Below are 21,380 nucleotides of genomic sequence, written 5' to 3'. Positions count from 1 at the left end.
GAGAATTGGGACACTCAGGGCAAAGATACAAAGATGCACAGAAAAGCCCCAGTTTGTGCAGACTATTGTGAGAAGACACCTTGTTATTGTTTTTACCAACCGTTACCGCCTGTGTGGACAAACACAACACGCAGTCCATCTGTGGTATCACTAATTAAAGATTCATGTAACGTCTGACTTCTAGTAAGTCCTCATGTTCACCACAGAGGACGTGGGAATGCTTAAAATGACCAAAATATGACCAAAATACTGTAAGTATTACATGTTGTCATGAATGTGCCTGCTACTACATGGTCACAGCATGGATATAAAACCATAAAACCTTGTTGGAGGTGTTCAAAATAGTTATGTCCCATTAGGTGCATTAATTAGCTGCCTCTTTTTTTGGTTTTAATATTTTTAGAAGACACAGAAAACAAAGACAGTGTTCATGTCTCATAAGGATTGTGTATGATGGCTTTAATTGGCTTAGACTGATTCAACAGCGCCCCCCCTGGTTGCACCTAAGTATTGCACCCCTAAAAGACACATGGCATAGCGTTTTAGTGACTTTATTGTGTTACGTGATACATTATGATATCATATCTTTAATCACGACTTAAAAGGGCCTTTTTCCAGACATCAAATATACGTCTTTCTACACAGGCGAGGCTTCATTTCTCTATTTGGTGGTGGTGAAGTGCTCAAAGCACAACTGAGTGAGGCAAGCAACCAGGTTGACATATTCCCTGAAGTCAACACTGTTGTCTTTGTTCATGTCCAGGTCCTTGAAGATGCGATCGATGGCCGCCTTGTCGTTGGCTTTCTGTGGTGGACAAGCGAGGGCCGGCTTTATAAGCACAGTTTTATTTTGCCGTTATTTGCTGTGTAGAGGTCACTCACCCCCAGGGGCGCCCCGAGTTCATTCTGGAGCAGCTCCTTCAGCTCTCCCTTGTTCAGGGTGTTCTTGTCGCCCTCCTTGCCGGCGTACCTCTGGAAGCAGTCGATGAGGAGAGCCATGGCTTGCTGAATATGAGACATGATGGCTGCAGAAAGAGGAAAAGCAGGAGGAGAAACATTTACAAACAAGAGCTGAACGCCGCTATGGCTCCCTCTAGCGGCAGGGCTAGGCCTGTGCATGTTTAACAGGAGCACTGTGCCAGAGGGATCATGAGGAACTGTGGGTGAAAACTGGCACAAGACCAAAAAGCCTTGAGTTAATGGAATGGTTGCATGGGAAGACTGGCAAACAAGCACCGCAACGTATCTTTAGCTTCACTTTTAGTACACAACACTCTTCTTTGTGTGACAGTGACTAAGAAAACACTTTTTGTCCCCACCGGGGAACATTTGTGACATGGGGTAATGCCATGGTGACATCTCCACTTCCCCAGGTAGCTCATTTAAAGCACACAAGCACGTTCATCACGGGATCAGACAAACACCGTGACCGTGTGTGGAAAAAGTGTTTAGAATGTGTTGCGTTCAGGCACCCCTTCTTATGGGTGTGGTAGTCTATGCAAACTGGCATCAGCTGGTCATTATGTAAACAAGCATCTGAGATACAGAAGGTGTGGAATTAAAGCACATTTAGAATGTTTATCAGCAAAAGAACGAGTGAGAAAAGTGAGGCTCTTCACGTTACAAGGCAATAAAAGTTCAAGTGAAAGAAAGCGGTCTTGATTTTCCACTCACCTTTTCTTGATGCAGAAGCACGGAGACGCTAAAGAGTGGCTGAAGTGATGAGGAAGTGGATGCAAAGAGGCTTTATATCGCCACCGCCACACCCTTCATCCCTCCCTCACTAGTGATGCTCCTTTCATTTTCCTCGTCCTTCCTCGTCTCCTTTTTCACTCCTAACTTGTTCCTTTTGAGAGAAAAAAAGGCAACATTTCTTATGTAATGTTGAAAAGAAATATCAACAAGTGTGCAGTGACTGCTGGAAGAGGAGCGGCGTGGAAGTTAAAACGACCAAAAAACAGCCCCCCCAAACCATTTCTGTGGTTGTGTAATCACATGCGATCATGTTACAATGCCTTTTTGTTCACTTTTATTTCACTTTTCCTTGTGCAGGAAGAATAGATCTCTGTGTGTCTGACAATGAACCCAACATGGCCACAGTTAGCCGCTACGCAGATTGTTTCCTTTCCTGCCTTGCATTTTTTGCGGTGGAGGCTGTGAGTCACAGTCACAATCCCCAAAGATCATTCCTCAATCTGCAGGCACGCACACTCCGAGCCCAGTTCTGTGGCTAAAACGCAAACATCTTTCTGGATTTCTGGATGTTACGGCCGTGCCAAATGTGCTGTTTTACAAATGTGGAGGAATTTTCCACTGCCTTAGCCAAACGTACGCTCTCGGAACCGCACGATGCAAACGCCAAATAAAGAAGTGAATCATAGCTTTCATCATAGCATCTTAGCAAACTCCACAGGCTGTGTAAATTCCACCCAAAATGTCACACTACATAACAAAAACTGCTAAAAAGAAAACTGTACGATAACTGTGCAATAAACCGTGCAATAAACCCGTGGCTTGATCATCATGTAGACAGCTGTAAATAGTATATATGACGTCTTGAAGTGCATTACCTGCATTTTGCACTTTCTCTGCTCCAGTGTTGTTTACGTCTTAGTGTGCATTCATGAAAAAAACAGATGCTAACATAGACGGATGACACTTTTACCTCTAATTTGCTGCACTTCATCTTGTTCTATCTAGCGGTCAAATACAAAACATCACAACATAAAGTACTGATTATCTGCCATCTAGTAGCCATGTATAAAACTTCACATTGTCTGGTAGTCATAATAAAAACACAGGCTACTGTTGGGGCCGTACTCTAACGGTGAATACCTGACATCACTTCCGATATTACATCCGGAAGACATTTATTGAAACACATACAAGCACAAGTCATATTCATGCCTTATTTTCTCTGATTTTATGAACTAGATTGGGTAATATGAGTGTAAATGTAACTATAGGGGTGTTATTTCATGTCTAGGGGGCTCTAATAATTGTAAAATCGTACTTAGAACTAAATGAGGGATTAAATAAAGCATAGAAATCCACAATGGAGTATAAGGCAAACATTTGCCCTCTAGTGGTCACATAGAGAACGTCACCATATCCGGTCCGTTTCCGCCATCTAGTGGTCAAAGCTTAAATACAGGGGGCTGGTTGTGTCTATGTTGCTATGGTAATTGCTGAATAACAATAAACACTTGTCCACTTAACCAGAAGAATGCCAGCTAAGGGCGAAACGTCATTCATTTTTGGGAAAAAACAGAAGACAATTCAAACCAGGAGCCCCTGGGGAAAATGTCCAAAACAAGTGAACAGTTGGAGACCAGCCTATGTTAGGAATAATTTTACAAAAAAAGCTAACACCTTCCAACATCATGCAGAATTGATGTTATACCAAATAAGAAACTTTCTAATGTATCATAGTCATTTTCTGCCATCTAGTGGTCAAAAATAAAATTGCACCGTTGCCATGACATCAGGTTAGAGTCGCAGGGCAAAACAAAAATGTTGAAAGAGCCATATTGGACCACAAAAACCCAGAAAACAAATATGTCTGGAGCCGCAAGAAATAAAAAGCTTACATATGCCTTATAATGAAGGCAATACATGCAGTATGTATCTATATTAGCCTACTATCCGTTAGCCAACTATTATAAGTTGCCTACAAATACATGTTTATTTTCCCTGCAGCGCATCCTTTAGGGCAGGGGTCGGCAACCTTTACTATGAAAAGAGCCATTTCACCCACTTGCCCACTAAAGAAAAATAGCCTGGAGCCGCAAAACGTTGTATGTTTAAAACAACATTGGAGGGAAAAAAAAAAGACGAGTTGGAGTACTCTTGCTAGTACTGGAGATAAACTTTTGTTTTTAAATGAGCTCTAATTTATTTTTTAGAATCGTCAAATAACTCATTAATAATAATTAATAACTCAAAGTATTACTCATTTCCCTTCTCATTTCGCTTCATGCTCATTCAGTCACCAGTCAGAACTCAGTCAGGATGCATTCATGGTCTCACACAAAGTTGGATTTTTGTAAACTCATAACAAAGACGTGCATTTTCACCACACGGGTGCTAAAAAATATTCAAGCATTGCAAAGGGAGCCGCAACAAAGAGGCTGGAGAGCCACATGCGGCTCTGGAGCCGCGGGTTGCTGACCCCTGCTTTAGGGAATGACGCACCACGTGACTACTCAGGTTTAACTCCATTACAATATTAATAAATTATGTTTCATTGCTTTGATCACATTAAACAAATGCAATAAAGGAATCTGATTTTTGACGTAATTTTTATGTTGAGGATTCAAAAAACAACAAAATGGAACGTGCATAACGTACCCCTTATCTGGGCGGCAGAGTGTAATAAAATGCAGCCTGCGTTTATAAAAATAAAACAGCAGCCTTTTGAAAAGGTAAAGTATAGAAAATCAAATTAATACAGATAAAGTTTGATTCTGTGCAAATGCCAATCAAGTCGGTGCAATGGTAAAACGCAGCAGCTGTCCTCTTCTCTTTTGACACACAAATGTTAACTTGTCAGGTAGGTAGGTAGGTGGGTAGATGAATAAAGTATCTAGCTAACCAACGTAGCTATCCTCGTGTTTGTTATTCAGTTATTCACTTGTTATTCAGCTCCGAACCGTAATAAGGGCGACCTGACTTCAGCAGGGAAGGAAAATGTTCCCTGTTGCTTCCAACCAACTTTATTTTAACATTCCGGCCTCGAGGCATTTCACACCGGACGAACTTCCTGGTTCAAAGGTCAGGCAGGTCCACCCTACATAGCTGTCCAAGACAAATGCCTGCAACACTCGGACCCGAGCAACAAAACACAATAATATCCCTAAGTGTTATTCCAAATATATACTGACGAAAATCAGAAATCACTTTATAAAAACAGGCATTTTGTTACTAAATATGTGCCTATGACAGGATTGTGTTCTTACCCTTTAATGTGATTTCGGACAAGCTTCTCAACATCGGGCATGTAAGATGAATGCAATGAATGCAAATGTTTCGGTCCAAGAGAAGTTTAATCCTCTGTTCTCCTCAGTTATTTTTTTCTTTTCTCCTTTGGGATCCATGGCCCATCACACAGCCGCCGGCTTGTTTACAACAGCCACCTGCCCGGGCGGGATTCCCGCCCCCTGCTGATAGAAACGTGTGTCGCAGGCTATGACGCAAATCTTCGTTGACAGAAATGTTGAAATGTAATATTTACTCTACACATTTTTACAGCATTTGAAAACGTTAAGAATGTTTATGTCATGTTTGTCCTTCTACAGAAATCATATTAAAACAAAAAAATATATTTACCTCCCCCATTTTATTCAATTTTCAAACATTTTTCAAAAAGCTCCAGGGAGCCACCAGGGCGGCGCTAAAGAGCCACATGCGGGTTGGACCCACCTAAAGTGAGTATAAGCGGCATAGAAAACAGATGGATGGACTCCATTGGATTATTTGGATTGATATATTTGGGTTGTATTTGTGTTATTCCATTCCTAGTCACACAGGAATATTATATAGAATAAATAGGAAGATTATATATATATGCTTATATAGATAGAACTCATATTGATTTGGATTGTATGGATTTTACCCAAACTGATGACTACGCGGGTGTGGTGCTTTTGTGCTTGGCCGTACTCACTCTTACTCACTCACACACACACACACACAGAAAAGCACACACACACACACACTGTAACATAGCAACCAGTGTGCTTTACAAGCACTGCCATTGCTGACACTTTTCCCTGAGTTGTGACTACAAGGAGACTATACGTGTAATGAGTGGATTTCAGCAACAACAACAGAAAGAGACGTGATTTTTTCCACCGACCCACCCCCTGCCCCCCCTCCCGTTAGGCAACATTCAGCAGCCATGAGGCACACAGAAAGTATTGAGTGTAGAAAGACACCCTGTTGACTCAACACCAGCAGGCTTTCCTCATCTATCCATGACTGTATATTGTGTAACTGTGGTGTGGAACATTCCGGTCATTCCTCGGGTTAGAGATAAGTTATCAATGAAAGAGGGAGCGGCTGAAGTGTACTTTGCCTCATCAAGGGAAGGTGTGCCGCATGGAAGACTAACGGTGAGGATGATTCCCAATGAACACAAACTGGTGATGAGGTTTGAAATCCTTGGTGACATTTAATGGACTGCAGACACACACAAACAAACGCACAAAAGAAGAAATGCATTACGGAATGATGTCCTTCTCTGGGGATTCACTTCCTGGCCATCTGCTTCAAGTGCATCTGATAGCACTGCTCACAAGCCACCGAGAGTCCAACCACCAGCGACACAAACTCTTCAAAGTCCACCTGGCCGTCCCCGTTGGTGTCCAGGTCCTTCATGATCTTGTCCACGGCCGCCGGATCCTTCTGGCACTGGAAGAGCAAAATGAAGTGTGAGGGAGCGTCTAGTGGAACGTCGAGGAAGTAGCCTTACCCTCAGGAAGTTAGACAGCTCATTCTCCATCAGTTCTCGCAGCTCCCGACGGTTCAGGGTCCCTTTGCCGTCCCTGGAGGCGTAACGGTGGAACACCTTGATGAGGGACTCCATGGCCGTCTCCAGTTCTGAAGGCATGGTTGCTACGAGTCGGATTGCACTGAAGGACAAGAAACACAGCATGCAGAGATTTATCCACCATATTTCAATCATAAAAAGAATACATACAACCAATCAAATAATTCCACCCTTTCCTCACAGGGCTGCTCCAAACACGTCTGACTGCGAGGTCAGGGTGGCCCCCTTCAGGCCACCCAAAGTGCTAACCTCTTCTGGAGCTTTAAAAACATACATAAACTATTTGGCTAATCTTAGAATGCCATTTAAAGTTCATAAACACATATTATTTGTTAATGTCATGATTATGTCACAGTGATGTATGATTATTAGTGGTTTAATGTACTTTTGTACCGGTTTGTGCAATGCAGAAAGAACCCAATAAAGGGTTAAACTGCCTACAGATGACTCAGGAATGTGATGGATGACAGTGACGAAATAAAAGAACACACAAGCATATACGTAAACGATGCATGAAGTAGAACCACACCTTTCTCCTTGGTACTGTGTAGCCTATACCGGCTACATAAGAGCTGTAAAATGACACAAACCTGACACAAAAGTGTTAAAGTAACAATATAGTGTGTGTGTGTGTGTCCTGCTAATCTAACATGGCGCACCCATCAATAGAAAGCAAGACTCAGCACAAATAGAGCTCTATCAACAAGGAACATACAGGCTATAAGTAGCATTAAAGCTCAAATTACACATGAAGTGCTCCGAGCTTCTTACCGTCAGCAGGAGAGAAATGGTGGTCAGAAGTTGGCTCAAAGTGCAGCAGAGGTTTTATAGACCGGCGCCGCCCTGCTTGAGCTGTGCAGTGTGTGTGAGTGTGTGTGTGTGTGTGTGTGTGTGTGTGAGTCAACAAACAGTAAAGCATGACACACACAGCAATGGTGCTGTGCATTAACGTGATGGTGAGGATGTGCCGGGAAGATGAACTTTAGTGTCCTCTACGTGGCTTTCATGAGCATGAGACAGTGACGGTACAACAATCACAGATGACCAGAAATCATTCAGGATTCATCAGCTGATTTCTCATTGATGATGTTGTGTGCAAACGTTGTTTTCTGATGCACATCTTCAGCTCAGCTCAGCACATTACCAAGATAAGGTTTCCTGTGGTAAAATGTACTTTTGGTTAGGAGAAAATGCTATAAATAACAAATAAATATGACATTATTATTATTATACAAATTGTTACTTCCACACAAAACCTCAAAATATGAAAAACTAAATGTTACCAACAGTAATTATAATAATAATAATTCAATTAATTTAAGTTAGCTTTTCAGGCAATATTTTGAAGTTTTTGTAAAAAACTAAAAATAGAATCATAAAACAAGCATTATTATAAAAGGCACTACATTGAATGATATATTTAAATGACTTTTTACTTTCATTACCTCTTTCCATTTTGTCATACAAAGTTTGTATTCCTACAAGGAATGAACCAATCTTTTTGATATTTCTTGCAGTTGAAAAAGTAGTATTTGGCGACCTCCGGTGGGCAATAGGCGCGACTACATAAAAACTGACATTTTTATTACTGTTATTTTTTTTACAATGGTTCTTAAAAAAAATGACATTTTAAACACGTGACAGCCACAACAACTTAAATAACTAATAAATAAAAATGAAAATGAAATACCCCCAGTTGCCCATCCCGATGCGGTACATGATTGGTTGCCGTTGAGTGGGAGTGGGGGGTGGGGGTGGGGGTGCTATGTCTGCATGAGTGGATAGCGTGGATGGTTCGTGTTAGTAGATACACGCAAATAATCATTTGTCAGACCCAAGTCTGATATTAAGAGCATTTGGGAAAGCTGAAGTGTGCCATTTTCGGGTGGGGTGGGGAGGAGTGTTGTTGCTATGGCGGATCATCGGCACACACGGCGTTTTATTTCCAGATGATGTCAACAAGAGGTCGCTGATAAAATGGATGGGATGGATTTGAAAGCAGCCACGTCGACGATGGAAGCTTTGGTTCGCATCAGTGTGAGTAAATCTCCATGTTAATACACACTATACGTGATATTGTGTATTTGTAGGCGAGTTACGCCATCTTGCACTTGATGACTTATTTTCTCCAAACGTTTCATTTAATTTAACAGATTAAAAGCAACTGAACGAAGAGAAATGCATTTAATTCCACTTGATTGCGAAGCAACAGTCGTTTCCAGCTGCTGTGACACACACACACACACACACACACACGGCCCCGATATAGAACGTCGTTATATAACCCTGACGTACAAAAGTCCCATTCTAATTCGGATTATTTGACAAAACCCTACTTCACATGATTCATATTTGTTTGAAACGGAAATGTGGGCTAGCGGTGAGGCTTTAGAATGAAACGTCTCCATTCCGGGGATCGAGGGATGCTCGTTGCCATGGAGACGGCAGAGCTGGATGCGAGTCTGCTGCATCTACGGTCAACTGCAGGGGCCTTAAATCAATGATGACGACGGTGTAGCTGTGCCATAGATATACAGTATGGATGGATCTATATTGCACAGCTTATGTTATGGTTTGATAGCAATAAGAAATATGCTTTATGGGTGAGATCACCCCTCCCCCCTTTTCTATCCTCCCCCCCTCCCCTTGCTGAATCCATTGCGTCGCTCTGCTGCTGCTTGTGTAAACGTGCACGCGCCCAACTGTCATGGCGCCGAGGTTCCAGGTGAAGGTAAGGATGCGCGTATGCAGCAGCCTCCACCGAGCCGGCGTTAGCGTAGCTTTTTATTTTACAGCCATGATGCTATTTAGGAAGATCTACCACTAAGGAATCTACCACTAGGAAAGAGACGTAGAGAAATAGGGGGGTGACATTGGAGAATGACACAGAAGATGAAGGAAATGAGGTTCATGATGACGACGATGCAGGTCATCATGCTGTTATAGCGTCTACGTGTGCTTTTTTTTTTAAATGTGCGGAATATGCAGCATGGAGTGCTGTGATAAGCAGTCCTGCACGATGAGGTTCTACCCTACGGTGTCACCCGTGATGCCGTGATCATCATTTGGCCTGAATAAGGTGACGTGAGGGGCGTCTTTAAAAGGACCTCCACAGGACAGGGGGCTGTCGTCTCCTTCTGTGCACGGCCGCATGTCCTCCGCTAACCGATGTTGTGCCTCTCCTTGTCCTTGAGCATATGTCAGTACTGACATGCTACACAGACTAAAAGGTGCTAAAAGGGCTAATCCCACCAGGCCAGGAAGACATTGTGAACATTTATGCAGTCTGTTTGTGGCAATTCTAATAAATAAAGTGCATTTGTGAACCGATAGTTCACTGATGTTGGACAAGAGAGAAGCCCAGTTTTAGTTCTCGATCCTCCAAGCTCACCTTAATGCACCAGGGAACAGGAAAACAGCCAACTCTCTACAACAGGGGTCTCAAACACACCGCCTTGATATGAAAGTTTAATGTTAGTGCGGCCCCCGCAAGTTTGATATGGATGCTGTATGGTATCATGTACCCAGAAAAAATTATTACGTTTGATTAATTCATTCATTCATTTTCTACCGCTTTTTCCTCACGAGGGTCGCGGAGGGTGCTGGAGCCTATCCCAGCTGTCTTCGGGCGAGAGGCGGGGTACACCCTGGACTGGTCGCCAGCCAATCACAGGGCACATATAGACAAACAACCATTCACACTCGCATTCATACCTATGGACAATTTGGAGTCGCCAATTAACCTAGCATGTTTTTGGAATGTGGGAGGAAACCGGAGTACCCGGAGAAAACCCACGCATGCACGGGGAGAACATGCAAACTCCACACAGAGATGGCCAAGGGCGGGGACCGAACCCTGGTCTCCTAGCTGTGAGGTCTGCGCACTAACCACCAGACCGCCGTGCCGCCACGTTTGATTAATGTTCATGTTAAAGGTTAAATAACTGTTAATAGTTATCCTCCCCATCCGTGTGGAAGTGGTAAGTTTTTGGCTATTTAAGTTTAAAGGAAATAACTTGAAGGCTACCGTTTAGGTCGCTAGCTTTCTAGTTTGCGAGTTAGCATGTGTCTCAAGACCCTGCAGTTGCGCAATATGTTGTAAATAAAAAAAGAGTATAAATGTGACTATAGTCGTGTTTTGTCATGTCTACAGGGCTCTAATAATGCTTTGTTCATTTTAATCTGAAAAAAATAATTTGTCTACCCACCAACTATATGTGGTTTCTTAAGTTTTTATTATTTGCCGTTTTATTATTATTATTATATTTATTTATTTTTTACTGATTGATTGATTTTCTTTATTCTTGATTTGTTTATTTATTTTTCATCTTATTTTGTGTAGAAAAATAAAAATTAAGATATTTGAGAACAGTGGAATCTTTTATCAGAGCTTTTCTTGTAGGAAATTGGAACCAAGGCGAAGTTTTTTTCATTTTTTTGTTTTTAATAAATGCGTTTTTTTTTTTTCTGATGCGGCCCAGTCTCACCCAGACCCGAGCTCCAGTGGCCCCCAAGTAAATTGAGTTTGAGACCCCTGCGCTACAAAGATGGAAGCATACCATCATCCCAAAGATCCATAGGTGAAACCTGAAGGCTTAAACAACTCTGATTTCTGCTAAATAATTCATACCTGCTGCCATTTTATCAATATTTAACCAGGATGATGACCCATGCTGCTTGCCTGGGACATATTTATAGCACCTCATATACTAGAACCACATCCATCCAGCCATCTACTTCCGGATGCCCTGACTTCCCAATCCCGGGGTACTTCAACCTCCTGGGGGATCCAGAGAGTTAGCCACAATATGGCTAACTCGACAACAAGATGTTGTTTCAATGCTACATGACTTTTGCAGTGAAACTGCAGCCTGAGCCATGAATAATAATGCTAATAGAAGGTCAGGAGTGATCCCTAATTGCCATGATGTCTCCTCCCACAGTCCAACATGAAGAGCCTGGAGCACGAGCTGCACTGCCCCGTGTGCAAAGACATCGTCAAACAGCCCGTGGTGCTGCCATGCCTTCACAGCGTGTGCCTCATGTGTGCCTCCGAGGTGCTGGTGGCCAGCGGCTACCCGCCTCCGGAACTTCCCGCCGAGCCCAACTCGCCCGCCTCCACGCCCAACATGCGCTCCCCGCGACAGCTCCGCAGGCCCACGCCCAAAGCCGAGCAGCGGCCCATCGACCGGGTACTGCGGGCAGGTGAGGAGCGTTCACTTCAAGAGGGAGCTTGGGATGCTGTAAACGGATTTCAAGTCATTTCTTCACGGTTTGTATAGGTCCCCACCCGCCGTCGCCATCCATGCCCCGCTCGCCGGGATACCTGGGGCGCCGCCGCAAGGAGGGCCCACCGCCCCTGGTCATGATGTTCCCCTGCATCCCCTGTGGACGTGATGTGGAGCTGGGGGAGAAAGGCCTCACTGACTGCTTGCGTAACCTTACCTTGGAGCGTATAGTGGAGAGGTAAGGCACTCCAACACCGCAGCAGCAGAACCAATGTTGTGATGTCATCACGCGTGTATGTCTTGCCCTCCCGCCGGCAGGTACCGACACACGGTGAGTCTGGGCAGCGTGGCCGTCATGTGTCAGTTCTGCAAGCCACCGCACGCCCTGGAGGCCACCAAAGGCTGCGCCGACTGCAGGGCCAACTTCTGCAACGAGTGCTTCAAACTCTACCACCCGTGGGGAACGCCGCGGGCGCAGCACGAGCACATCCTGCCCACGCTCAATTTTAGACCAAAGGCAAGACAACACACGTGCTATAGTGTGTGCGCATGTTTCCACGAGATCACGTCGCCATATTTGTCTCCTTCTTTAGGTGTTGACCTGCACGGAGCACGACCAGGAGAAGCTACAGTTCTATTGTAGGACTTGTCAGCGGCTGCTTTGTCCGCTCTGCAAACTGCGACGTGTACATACAGGACACAAGATCCTCCCTGTGGCCCAGGCCTACCAAGCCCTGAAGGTACAGCTTCATTTTAGAACTCTAACAATCCAACAATTCACGTGCATGAGAATGTGGAAAAGAAAAGGTGGGCCTTTTCACCACATGCCACAGAACCAATGTTGTAATTGCCGTAAGGCGTAAACTGCCCAGCCAGCATTAATAGTGCTGATGAGTTCATTTGAGACAACAGTATTGCGGGAGCAACATTCACGATATTCACGTACAACCAATATTTTAAAGCACATATAGAGGTAGATAAATCTGCTCAACATGCAGCTACCGTCATCTTGTGGCATTAAAATAAAGCTACATCAGGGCAGTGCCTAACAACACAGCAGCCGCAGAACCAATGTTGTAATAGTGATAAGCAACAAACTCCTCAGCCAGCATTAATACTGCCAATGAGTTCACTGTAAAAATCAGAAGGGCAACTGTAAGCTGCATGAATTTCATACCAAAAGCGCATGCAGAGGTAGATAAAAAACAGCTGGACGGTGACCCCCTCCATGATGCCTTCAGTGAGGCTATGGTTATCTTGTAGCATTAGTACAAAACTACATCAGGAGGTTGCCTACCACCGCAGCTGCTAACAAGTATATTAAGCAACCACACAACCAATGTTGCAACAGCGGTAAGGAACAAACTCCTCAGTCATTGTAAACATCAGCAGGGCAAGTGTAACCTACATTAGTTCTATACAAACAGCTTAGGAGCAACATTTTAAAGCGCATGCAGAGGTAGATAAAGCAGTGACCCCCCCCCCCCTCGTGATGCCTTCAGTGAGGCTACGGTTATCTTGTGGCATTAGTACAAAACTACATCAGGAGGTTGCCTACCACCACAGCTGCTAACAAGTATATTAAGCAACCACACAACCAATGTTGCAACAGCGGTAAGGAACAAACTCCTCAGTCATTGTAAACATCAGCAGGGCAAGTGTAACCTACATGAGTTCTATATGGACAGCTGAGGAGCAACATTTTAAAGCGCATGCAGAGGTAGATAAAGCAGTGACCCCCCCCCCCCCCCCCCCCCCCCCCCCCCCATGATGCCGCCAGTGAGGCTATGGTTATCTTGTAGCATTAGTACAAAACTACATCAGGAGGTTGCCTACCACCGCAGCTGCTAACAAGTATATTAAGCAACCACACAACCAATGTTGCAACAGCGGTAAGGAACAAACTCCTCAGTCATTGTAAACATCAGCAGGGCAAGTGTAACCTACATTAGTTCTATACAAACATCTTAGGAGCAACATTTTAAAGCGCATGCAGAGGTAGATAAAGCAGTGACCCCCCCCTCGTGATGCCTTCAGTGAGGCTACGGCCATCTTGTGGCGTTAGTTGAAACACTACATCAGGAGGTTGCCTACCACCGCAGCTGCTAACAAGTATATTAAGCAACCACACAACCAATGTTGCAACAGCGGTAAGGAACAAACTCCTCAGTCATTGTAAACATCAGCAGGGCAAGTGTAGCCTACATGAGTTCTATACAAACAGCTGAGGAGCAACATTTTAAAGCGCATGCAGAGGTAGATAAAGCAGTGACCCCCCTCATGATGCTGCCAGTGAGGCTACGGTCATCTTGTGGCATTACTCCAAACACTACATCAGGAGGTTGCCTACCACTACAGCTATTACACAGCAGCCTGAGTACCAATGTTGTAACAGAGTCAAGATATACGATGCTAAACAGAAGTACTATGATAATAAAGACATGTTTCGTTACTTCCAACTGTGTCAGAATGCAACAGTGTAGTGTAAGATAAGCATGCAATTGCCTGATTTCTTCATTGTTGTGTGTGTGTGTGTGTGTTTGTGTGTGATAGGAGAAGATTACAAAAGAGATGAACTACATTCTGTCCAACCAGGACACGGTTCTGTCTCAGATTACACAGCTGGAGAGCGCCATCACTCAGACTGAGGTGATTAATAAACCATAGTGGGGGGGGACATGGAATGCAAAACAAGCGTTAGACGTGTTCAAATGCAAGCGCATACACGAGTCAACGTGACGTTGAAGTTCTTTAGCATTAAGTACGTGTCTGAACACGTCCGTCCACATTTAGGTGAACAGCGTGTCTGCTCGAGAGCAGCTGGCCCAGAGCATCAGGGACCTGACGGCGGCTCTGGCTGAGCGCCACGCCTCGCTCACCCAAGCCCTGGAGGCGGCACGCCAGAAGCGAGGTGAGGCGCTGGCCGCTCAAGTGGCCGAGCGCCGCAGCTTGATGGAGCACGCCGGGCTCGTGGCCTTCACGCAAGAGTTGCTGAAGGAAACGGACCAGCCCTGTTTTGTGCAGGCTGCACGCCAGACGCATAACAGGTACTTCATTAAAGTGGCCTGGAATAGAAACAAGTGACTATTGTTCTCTGTTGGCTACACTTTGCCTCATGTTTTCATACAATGTTAGACTTATGAGGTGCACGGCAGCCAACACATGAGCCGTATCCAAAATGCGGTCTTGGCAAAGACGATTACAATATCTAATGTGTGTCCCTGCACCAGGTTCAGCAAGGCGATTGAGAACCTGCAGCATTTTGCTCTGGCTGCAGATCCTTCCTTCAGGCACTTCCAGCTGGACGTCTCCAAAGAACTCAAATTGCTCACAGAACTTCATTTCACTCGAGGTAAGAACGTCACACTATACCACATGGTGCCATATCTACTCTATATTTATATTCTAGTCACTTTATTGCTACATAGCAGTAAACTGGTACTTTTGTATGTGTCCTTTTATACTTTACTCACGATTTGACAAAATAATGACATTTTATTTCAAATTTCAATTATATTTTCAGCATGTTGGGTTTCTTGTTCGTTATTAGTTTTTTTGGATTTTTAAAATTTTGGGGGGGCTGCACGGCAGTCGAGTGGTTAGCAGGCAGACCTCACAGCTAGGAGACCCGAGTTAAATCCCATACTCAGCCATCTCTGTGTGGAGTTTGCATGTTCTCCCCGTGCATGCGTGGGTTTTCTCCGGGTACTTCGGTTTTGTCCCACATTCCAAAAAGTTAAGTTAATTAGCGACTCCAAATTGTCCGTAGGTATGAATGTGAGTGTGAATGGTTAATAAATCAATACTGATCAAAGTTACTTAATATTTGTCAGATCAAAAGACAATTGCTACATATCACTTCTACCAAAACCTGATAGTCTAATTGGGACCTACTTCCTGGTTCAGCACCAGTGGCGTCATTAGGCCTATTATAGGCCAAAAGCAGGCCAAATGGGCCAAAAGCAGGCTAATAAGCAAGCTAATAAGCAGGCTAATACTAGCCTACTAATAGTAGTAGTAGTAGTAGTAATAATCAGAAGAAGAAAAATTATGATAGTAATAATAATAGGCTAATTAATAATATAATAATAATTATTATATAATTGCTCAGGACCAGGGTTCGATTCCAGCTTTGGCCATCTCTGTGTGGAGTTTGCATGTTCTCCCCGTGCATGCGTGGGTTTTCTCCGGGTACTCCGGTTTCCTCCCACATTCCAAAAACATGCTAGGTTAATTGGCCACTCCAAATTGTCCATAGGTATGAATGTGAGTGTGAATGGTTGTTTGTCTATATGTGCCCTGTGATTGGCTGGCCACCAGTCCAAGGGTGTACGCCGCCTCTTGCCCGAAGACAGCTGGGATAGGCTCCAGCACCCCCTCAAAAATTCAATTTTCAAAAATGAATAAACCAACCCTTTGTGTCACAGCTCCTCTGGCCCCAGTCCTGGACACCCAGCACTCCCTGGCCTATGACCAGCTCTACCTCAGCTGGCGCCTTCCCCCGGACTCCGCGCCCGCCTGGCACTTCTCTGTGGAGTACCGCCGCCGGGGGGTGGTACCGGGGGGCGCATCGAGGGGCGGCAACAGAGGAGGGCTGGTGGCCGCCGCTCGCTGGGGCTGGCAGCGACTGGACGAGGTGAACGGGACGAGCGCCGTCATCGACCGGCTGGAGATGGACAGCGTGTACGTGCTGCGGGTGAGGGGCTGCAACAAGGCGGGCTACGGCGAGTACAGCGAGGAGGTGTACCTGCATACTCCTCCGGCGCCAGGTACCAATTCTTAACTAAAAAATAATATATATGATATTTTTATGGCAGTTTTTGGGAGATAACATAGATAATAAAAGACTGATTGATTATTATTAGTTTTAAATATGTGAGGTTTTTTATTAAAGGTTACATTTAAAAGGTTTGATGAAACTGCAATTCATCAACTCACCACTAGGTTGAAGGCTTTTTCACCCATTCTGGCATTTCAGAAGATGCCAGTCGGTGTACGTTACGGTGGTCTACCATGGCAAACAGTAACTCATTCTCTCTCTCTTCTGCTCATCACCACGTCCCCATCGACACGCCTTCCTCACGTCCCGTACTTCCTCATCTCTGTCACCTTTTTTTATTTCCATTTCACAGCTTGTCATCCTCTCCAGCGCTCCTTCCATGCCGCCAACCTACACGCCTCCTACGGAACGTAAGAAGTGCATCATACGACGATTCCATCCCTATTCCCTTCTTCGCTTTACATCCGTTTGCTTTTCCACTCCACTCGTTCACACTCCTCTAACGAGATGTGTCTCCGCCGTGATGAGGTTTGCAAACTGTTAAGGCCTGAGGCTTAACAAGGCGGATTGGATTCCGATCCGTGGCTTTAAATGGCGTCTTAGTGGTGAACCCCTCCAAACCCCTCCTGCTGTTGCATACCGTCCCTCTGTGAATTGAAGAAAACAAAGCGATACCTTCAGTGTTCTGTTCCCCGTGCTGGGAGGTGCATTCCTGTGTTGGCTAAGCCTTTCCTTGCCGTCTTCCGTACTTGACATCCGTTTCATCCGTCCTCCTCCAGTGCTTAACTTCTACCTGGACTCTCGCTGGGGTCTCCACGCAGACCGCCTGGTGGTCAGCAAGGAGCAAAGAGCCGCCCGCAGCGTTCCCGGCCTCTCCCTGCTGCAGGCTGCCGACCACGCGCTCACTTCCTGTCACCTGACCTCTGACCTCTTGGTGGGAGATGTGGCTATCACGCAGGGGAGACACTACTGGGCATGCTCAGTGGAGCCCGGATCTTATCTGGTGAAGGTACGACTCCCTGGTCTGAACCTATAGTATACTATACTATAGAACATTATATAACATATAGAACACGCGGCCCGCGGGCCAAATGTGGCCCGCAGGACACAAGTTTCAGGCCCCCGCCTTGATATGAAAGTTTAATGTTAGTGCGGCCCGCGCAAGTTTGATGGCATGGATGCTGTATGGTATCATGTACCCAGAAAAAATTATTACGTTTGATTCATGTTCATGTTAAAGGTTAAATAACTGTTAATAGTTATCCTCCCTATCCGTGTGGAAGTGGTAAGTTTTTGGCTACTTAAGTTTAAAGGAAATAACTTGAAGGCTACCGTTTAGGTCGCTAGCTCTCTAGTTTGCGAGTTAGCATGTGTCTCAAGACCCTGCAGTTGCGCAATATGTTGTAAATAAAAAGAGTATAAATGTGACTATAGTCGTGTTTTGTCATGTCTACAGGGCTCTAATAATGCTTTGTTCATTTTAATCTGAAAAAAATAATTTGTCTACCCACCAACTATATGTGGTTTCTTAAGTTTTTATTATTTGCCGTTTTATTATTATTATTATTATTATTGTATGTATTTTTTTTTGATTGATTGATTTTCTTTATTCTTGATTCGTTTATTTATTTTTCATCTTATTTTGTGTAGAAAAATAAAAAGTAAGATATTTGAGAACAGTGGAATGTTTTATCAGAGCTTTTCTTGTAGAAAATTGGAACCAAAGCGAAGTTTTTTTTTGTTTTCTTTTTTAATAAATGCGTTTTTTTGGGGGAGGGGGGGAAACCTGATGCTGCCCAGTCTCACCCAGACCCTAGCTCCAGTGGCCCCCAAGTAAATTGTATTAAGTGTATTAAAGTGTATTAAGTATTGCAAAACATGGCAGCAACAGAACCAATGTTACCAATAGTGATAAGGAGCAAACTGCTCAGCCAGTTTTAATAGAGCTGATGTAAACATTGTTTGCATTGTAAACAGTATGGTTAAAGTCCTCCGTTTTATCGGTAAATATGCATCCGTAATCAAAGAATTTATGGTCTACACCCTGATTTTAAACATTTATCCACTTGTGTATTAAAATCAAGAAAATCTCTTGTTTTCCAGGTTGGCGTTGGTCTCGAGTCCAAACTACAGGAGTGGTTTCATCTACCAGAAGACATGGCAAGTCCCCGGTGAGTAGCAGCCTCATTAAAAAGATAGTAGACTGTACGCATATAATAAGAGCAATAATAGTAACAGTAAATGTCCTCCAGCTACGACCCGGACAGCGGCCATGACAGCGGTGCAGAGGACGGCATGGACTCCGCCCCGCCCTTCTGCTTCCTTACCATGGGCATGGGTAAGCTCTACCTGCCCCAGCACACCTACCACCACCAACACCACAACGGAAACGGACCGCGTTCTGACCCTAACGGCAACGCCCCGTCCACTCCGGCGGGCCTCACCTACCCGCTGCCGCCCCGGCTGGGCGTGTGCCTGGACTTCGAGAAGGGCCGCGTCACCTTCTATGACGCCCACTCCCTGCGCCCCCTGTGGGAAGGCCACGTGGACTGCTCGGGCCCCGTGTGCCCCGCGTTCTGTTTCATCGGCGGCGGGGCGCTGCAGCTCCAGGAGCTGGTGGCCAACCGCAGTGCGGATCAGACGCCCGTGAGGAGGGTCACCATCCAACCGCGCCACGTCTCCAATTTGAACAACAACTGATTGGGAATGTTAATCACGTCCACTTCTATGGCGACAAATATGCAATGTAATTAAGTTTCTTACACTTTTATTTGCAAGAATCGCCGCTTTAGTAGTGTTTGGTACGCCCGACACTATCTTTGATGCTTGCACTCGTAGCCAGGCTGTTTTATCCATCAAGCTAATGTTCATATAGCGCCACACTCTCCATTTCACGCCCTTAAATGTTCAATCTACGTGCATTGGTTTCAAAATGTGAGGAAACGTGCATCTATAATAACACCCCCTATGTTATTGTTTTAGGCTAAATGTGGTCCATTAGTGGAAAGAGAGGCAATAGAGTGTAATTAGAAGCTCCAATTATACATCTGGGCCGCAGATAATTACTGTAGTTTCACTGGTTGTGTTTGTAATTCAAATACATGTCCCTCCTCTGCACACGTCTGTTAACAACACTGAAAAACAGCCGGCGGTGAAAAGTTTGTTTTTAAACACTCTTTATTGTAAAAACCTACTTTTATTGTAAAGTAAATGAGCACCCTTCTTTCCTGTGAATACACGCTTTCAACGTTCACCTGCTGGCAGAATGTTTTCAAAAGAAAATGTATTTAAAAAAAAAAAAGTAAACACAGACTAGATTGCAAAAAAAGGTTATTTTGTCATTATTTGTCTGCTCCAGGTGCTTTTTTTACTGTGTCATGAACTATGCCCGCTAGGGGGCAGCAAATCAGCACAAACTGCAGATAGTACTTGTTTTTCAAATATGGCTTTTCTGCTGGAATAAATCAGTACATATTAAACAGAGTAGGGTAGCAGTCAAACACTGTCAGAAAAAATGACTCATCTGCTTTATTTAAATGAAAATAAATTATTTATTATTATATAAGATTATTCCTAGAAATCCCATATATTTTCACAGAATAAAAAATATTGAATTTAGTGATTACTACTGCAACAACTACGACTATTACTACTACTACAGTAAACCTCGGATATATCGGATTCAATTGTTCCCACTGGTTTTGTCCGATATAAGCGAAATCCGTTATATGCGTATACCGGAAAATGTCCGTTTTACGCATATATCGGATTTTATATCCGGTATATGCGTAAATCGGATTTTATCCGTTATAAAAAGGCACTTCCTTGACTATGTTTCCAATGTACCTGGACGCGCAGGCAACGCTGCAAACGCTGCAAATGACGTCGTATAGCGGCCTGTCACGATTCGGCGAATCGGAGCGCCACGATGCGGCCATCCGATATATGCGAGGGAAATTTAATGGAAATGCATTGGAACGGGACTGGAGATTTTGTCCGAAATAGGCGAAATCCGTTATAAAAAATCCGATATATGCAATGAATTTTTATTGGAAATGCATTACAGAAAAATTGGTTCTTTTTTATCTGTCCGTTGTGAGCGAATTTCCGATATATCCGAGTCCGATATATCCGAGGTTTACTGTATTATCAGCTGTGATATTATTGTGGACAATGTTTTCAATGGTGAATGGCGCCCCCTCTTGGCTAATTAATGTAAAAGGTCAGCCTGATTGGGAAAAAATATTTGACTATTGAATGCATACATATAAATAAATTTCCCATATAAACTGGTGTAGGTACATACTGTATATATTAGACATAAACATACGAATAATAATAAAAACTTGTGTGATCTCACATTTCCAGACTGAGGCCGGTGCCAAGTGAAACATGCACAGCGGGTGACCGAGAGCGTTTTTGGTCCATCTGCTTTTAATGGAGGTATTACAATACATGTGTAGGTGTTTAGCATTCCTTATGTAAATGTAATGTAAATGGACGGCTACAGTTTACACTCTTTATGAGCTGCAAATGAAAATAAAACACATATGTCTTTAATTAGGAGCGGGTGAAAAAGAAAGAAAGCGCACAAAGAACGATATGATGTTTGGTATTTTTCAATGCATAAGTGTACAAAAGTATTGGGACACCTTTCCTCCTGGGAGACTGAAAGCAACAGCCCCCCCTTCCTCCCTCTGCCCACTGGGCTATATACACACCTCCTTTCTTGCGTCCAAATCTGCAACAGATTGGGTTTAGTCTGACTGGAGGTATGCAGCCACAACAGACACATGTAGGGGTCTGCATAATCCCCCCCGCC

General features: G+C 44.2%; 3 protein-coding genes across 4 annotated transcripts; 1 reads left to right on the top strand and 2 right to left on the bottom strand.

Annotated features, from left to right (window-relative positions):
* Window positions 1-535: 535 nt before the first annotated feature.
* On the bottom strand, window positions 536-5,124 carry LOC131101642 (ictacalcin-like). The gene is made up of 4 exons (XM_058046958.1): window positions 4,959-5,124; window positions 1,675-1,846; window positions 883-1,025; window positions 536-805 (listed from the first exon to the last, which is right to left on the bottom strand). The coding sequence occupies exons 3-4, from the start codon at window positions 1,018-1,020 to the stop codon at window positions 662-664; spliced, it is 282 nt and encodes a 93-aa protein (XP_057902941.1). The 5' UTR covers window positions 1,021-1,025; window positions 1,675-1,846; window positions 4,959-5,124; the 3' UTR covers window positions 536-661.
* A 1,014-nt stretch (window positions 5,125-6,138) lies between these two features.
* s100a10a (S100 calcium binding protein A10a) lies at window positions 6,139-7,441 on the bottom strand. Its single transcript, XM_058046957.1, has 3 exons — window positions 7,322-7,441; window positions 6,473-6,632; window positions 6,139-6,411 (listed from the first exon to the last, which is right to left on the bottom strand). Exons 2-3 carry the CDS (start codon window positions 6,608-6,610, stop codon window positions 6,250-6,252), a joined length of 300 nt encoding a protein of 99 aa, XP_057902940.1. The 5' UTR covers window positions 6,611-6,632; window positions 7,322-7,441; the 3' UTR covers window positions 6,139-6,249.
* An 884-nt stretch (window positions 7,442-8,325) lies between these two features.
* trim46b (tripartite motif containing 46b) lies at window positions 8,326-19,886 on the top strand. 2 transcript variants are annotated; one of them, XM_058046937.1, is made up of 12 exons: window positions 8,326-8,587; window positions 11,494-11,755; window positions 11,833-12,016; window positions 12,097-12,295; window positions 12,372-12,518; window positions 14,332-14,427; window positions 14,572-14,825; window positions 15,009-15,130; window positions 16,206-16,547; window positions 17,338-17,567; window positions 18,662-18,729; window positions 18,811-19,886. In XM_058046937.1, the coding sequence occupies exons 1-12, from the start codon at window positions 8,528-8,530 to the stop codon at window positions 19,256-19,258; spliced, it is 2,412 nt and encodes an 803-aa protein (XP_057902920.1). In that variant the 5' UTR covers window positions 8,326-8,527; the 3' UTR covers window positions 19,259-19,886. The 2 variants fall into 2 exon arrangements, with proteins under 2 accessions (XP_057902920.1, XP_057902921.1); XM_058046938.1 differs by lacking the exons at window positions 18,662-18,729; window positions 18,811-19,886 and adding an exon at window positions 16,911-16,968 and having other exon boundaries at window positions 17,338-17,479.
* Window positions 19,887-21,380: the final 1,494 nt, after the last annotated feature.

The sequence above is a fragment of the Doryrhamphus excisus genome, chromosome 14, assembly GCF_030265055.1.
Source record: "Doryrhamphus excisus isolate RoL2022-K1 chromosome 14, RoL_Dexc_1.0, whole genome shotgun sequence".
NCBI classification, from domain to species: Eukaryota; Metazoa; Chordata; class Actinopteri; order Syngnathiformes; family Syngnathidae; genus Doryrhamphus; species Doryrhamphus excisus.
The sequence above is the reverse complement of the archived record's forward strand: the minus strand, read 5'-3'. Positions and strand labels throughout refer to the sequence as shown.

Bases quoted from the DNA above. Each gene is read 5' to 3' on its own strand.
- s100a10a (XM_058046957.1), bottom strand. From the start codon at position 6,610: ATGCCTTCAGAACTGGAGACGGCCATGGAGTCCCTCATCAAGGTGTTC. The intron at 6,412-6,472 runs GTAAGGCTACTT...TTGCTCTTCCAG, and splicing joins AGCTGTCTAACTTCCTGAGG to TGCCAGAAGGATCCGGCGGC.
- trim46b (XM_058046937.1), top strand. From the start codon at position 8,528: ATGGATGGGATGGATTTGAAAGCAGCCACGTCGACGATGGAAGCTTTG. The intron at 14,428-14,571 runs GTGATTAATAAA...GTCCACATTTAG, and splicing joins GCGCCATCACTCAGACTGAG to GTGAACAGCGTGTCTGCTCG. The intron at 14,826-15,008 runs GTACTTCATTAA...TCCCTGCACCAG, and splicing joins GCACGCCAGACGCATAACAG to GTTCAGCAAGGCGATTGAGA.
- LOC131101642 (XM_058046958.1), bottom strand. From the start codon at position 1,020: ATGTCTCATATTCAGCAAGCCATGGCTCTCCTCATCGACTGCTTCCAG. The intron at 806-882 runs GTGAGTGACCTC...TGTCCACCACAG, and splicing joins AACTCGGGGCGCCCCTGGGG to AAAGCCAACGACAAGGCGGC.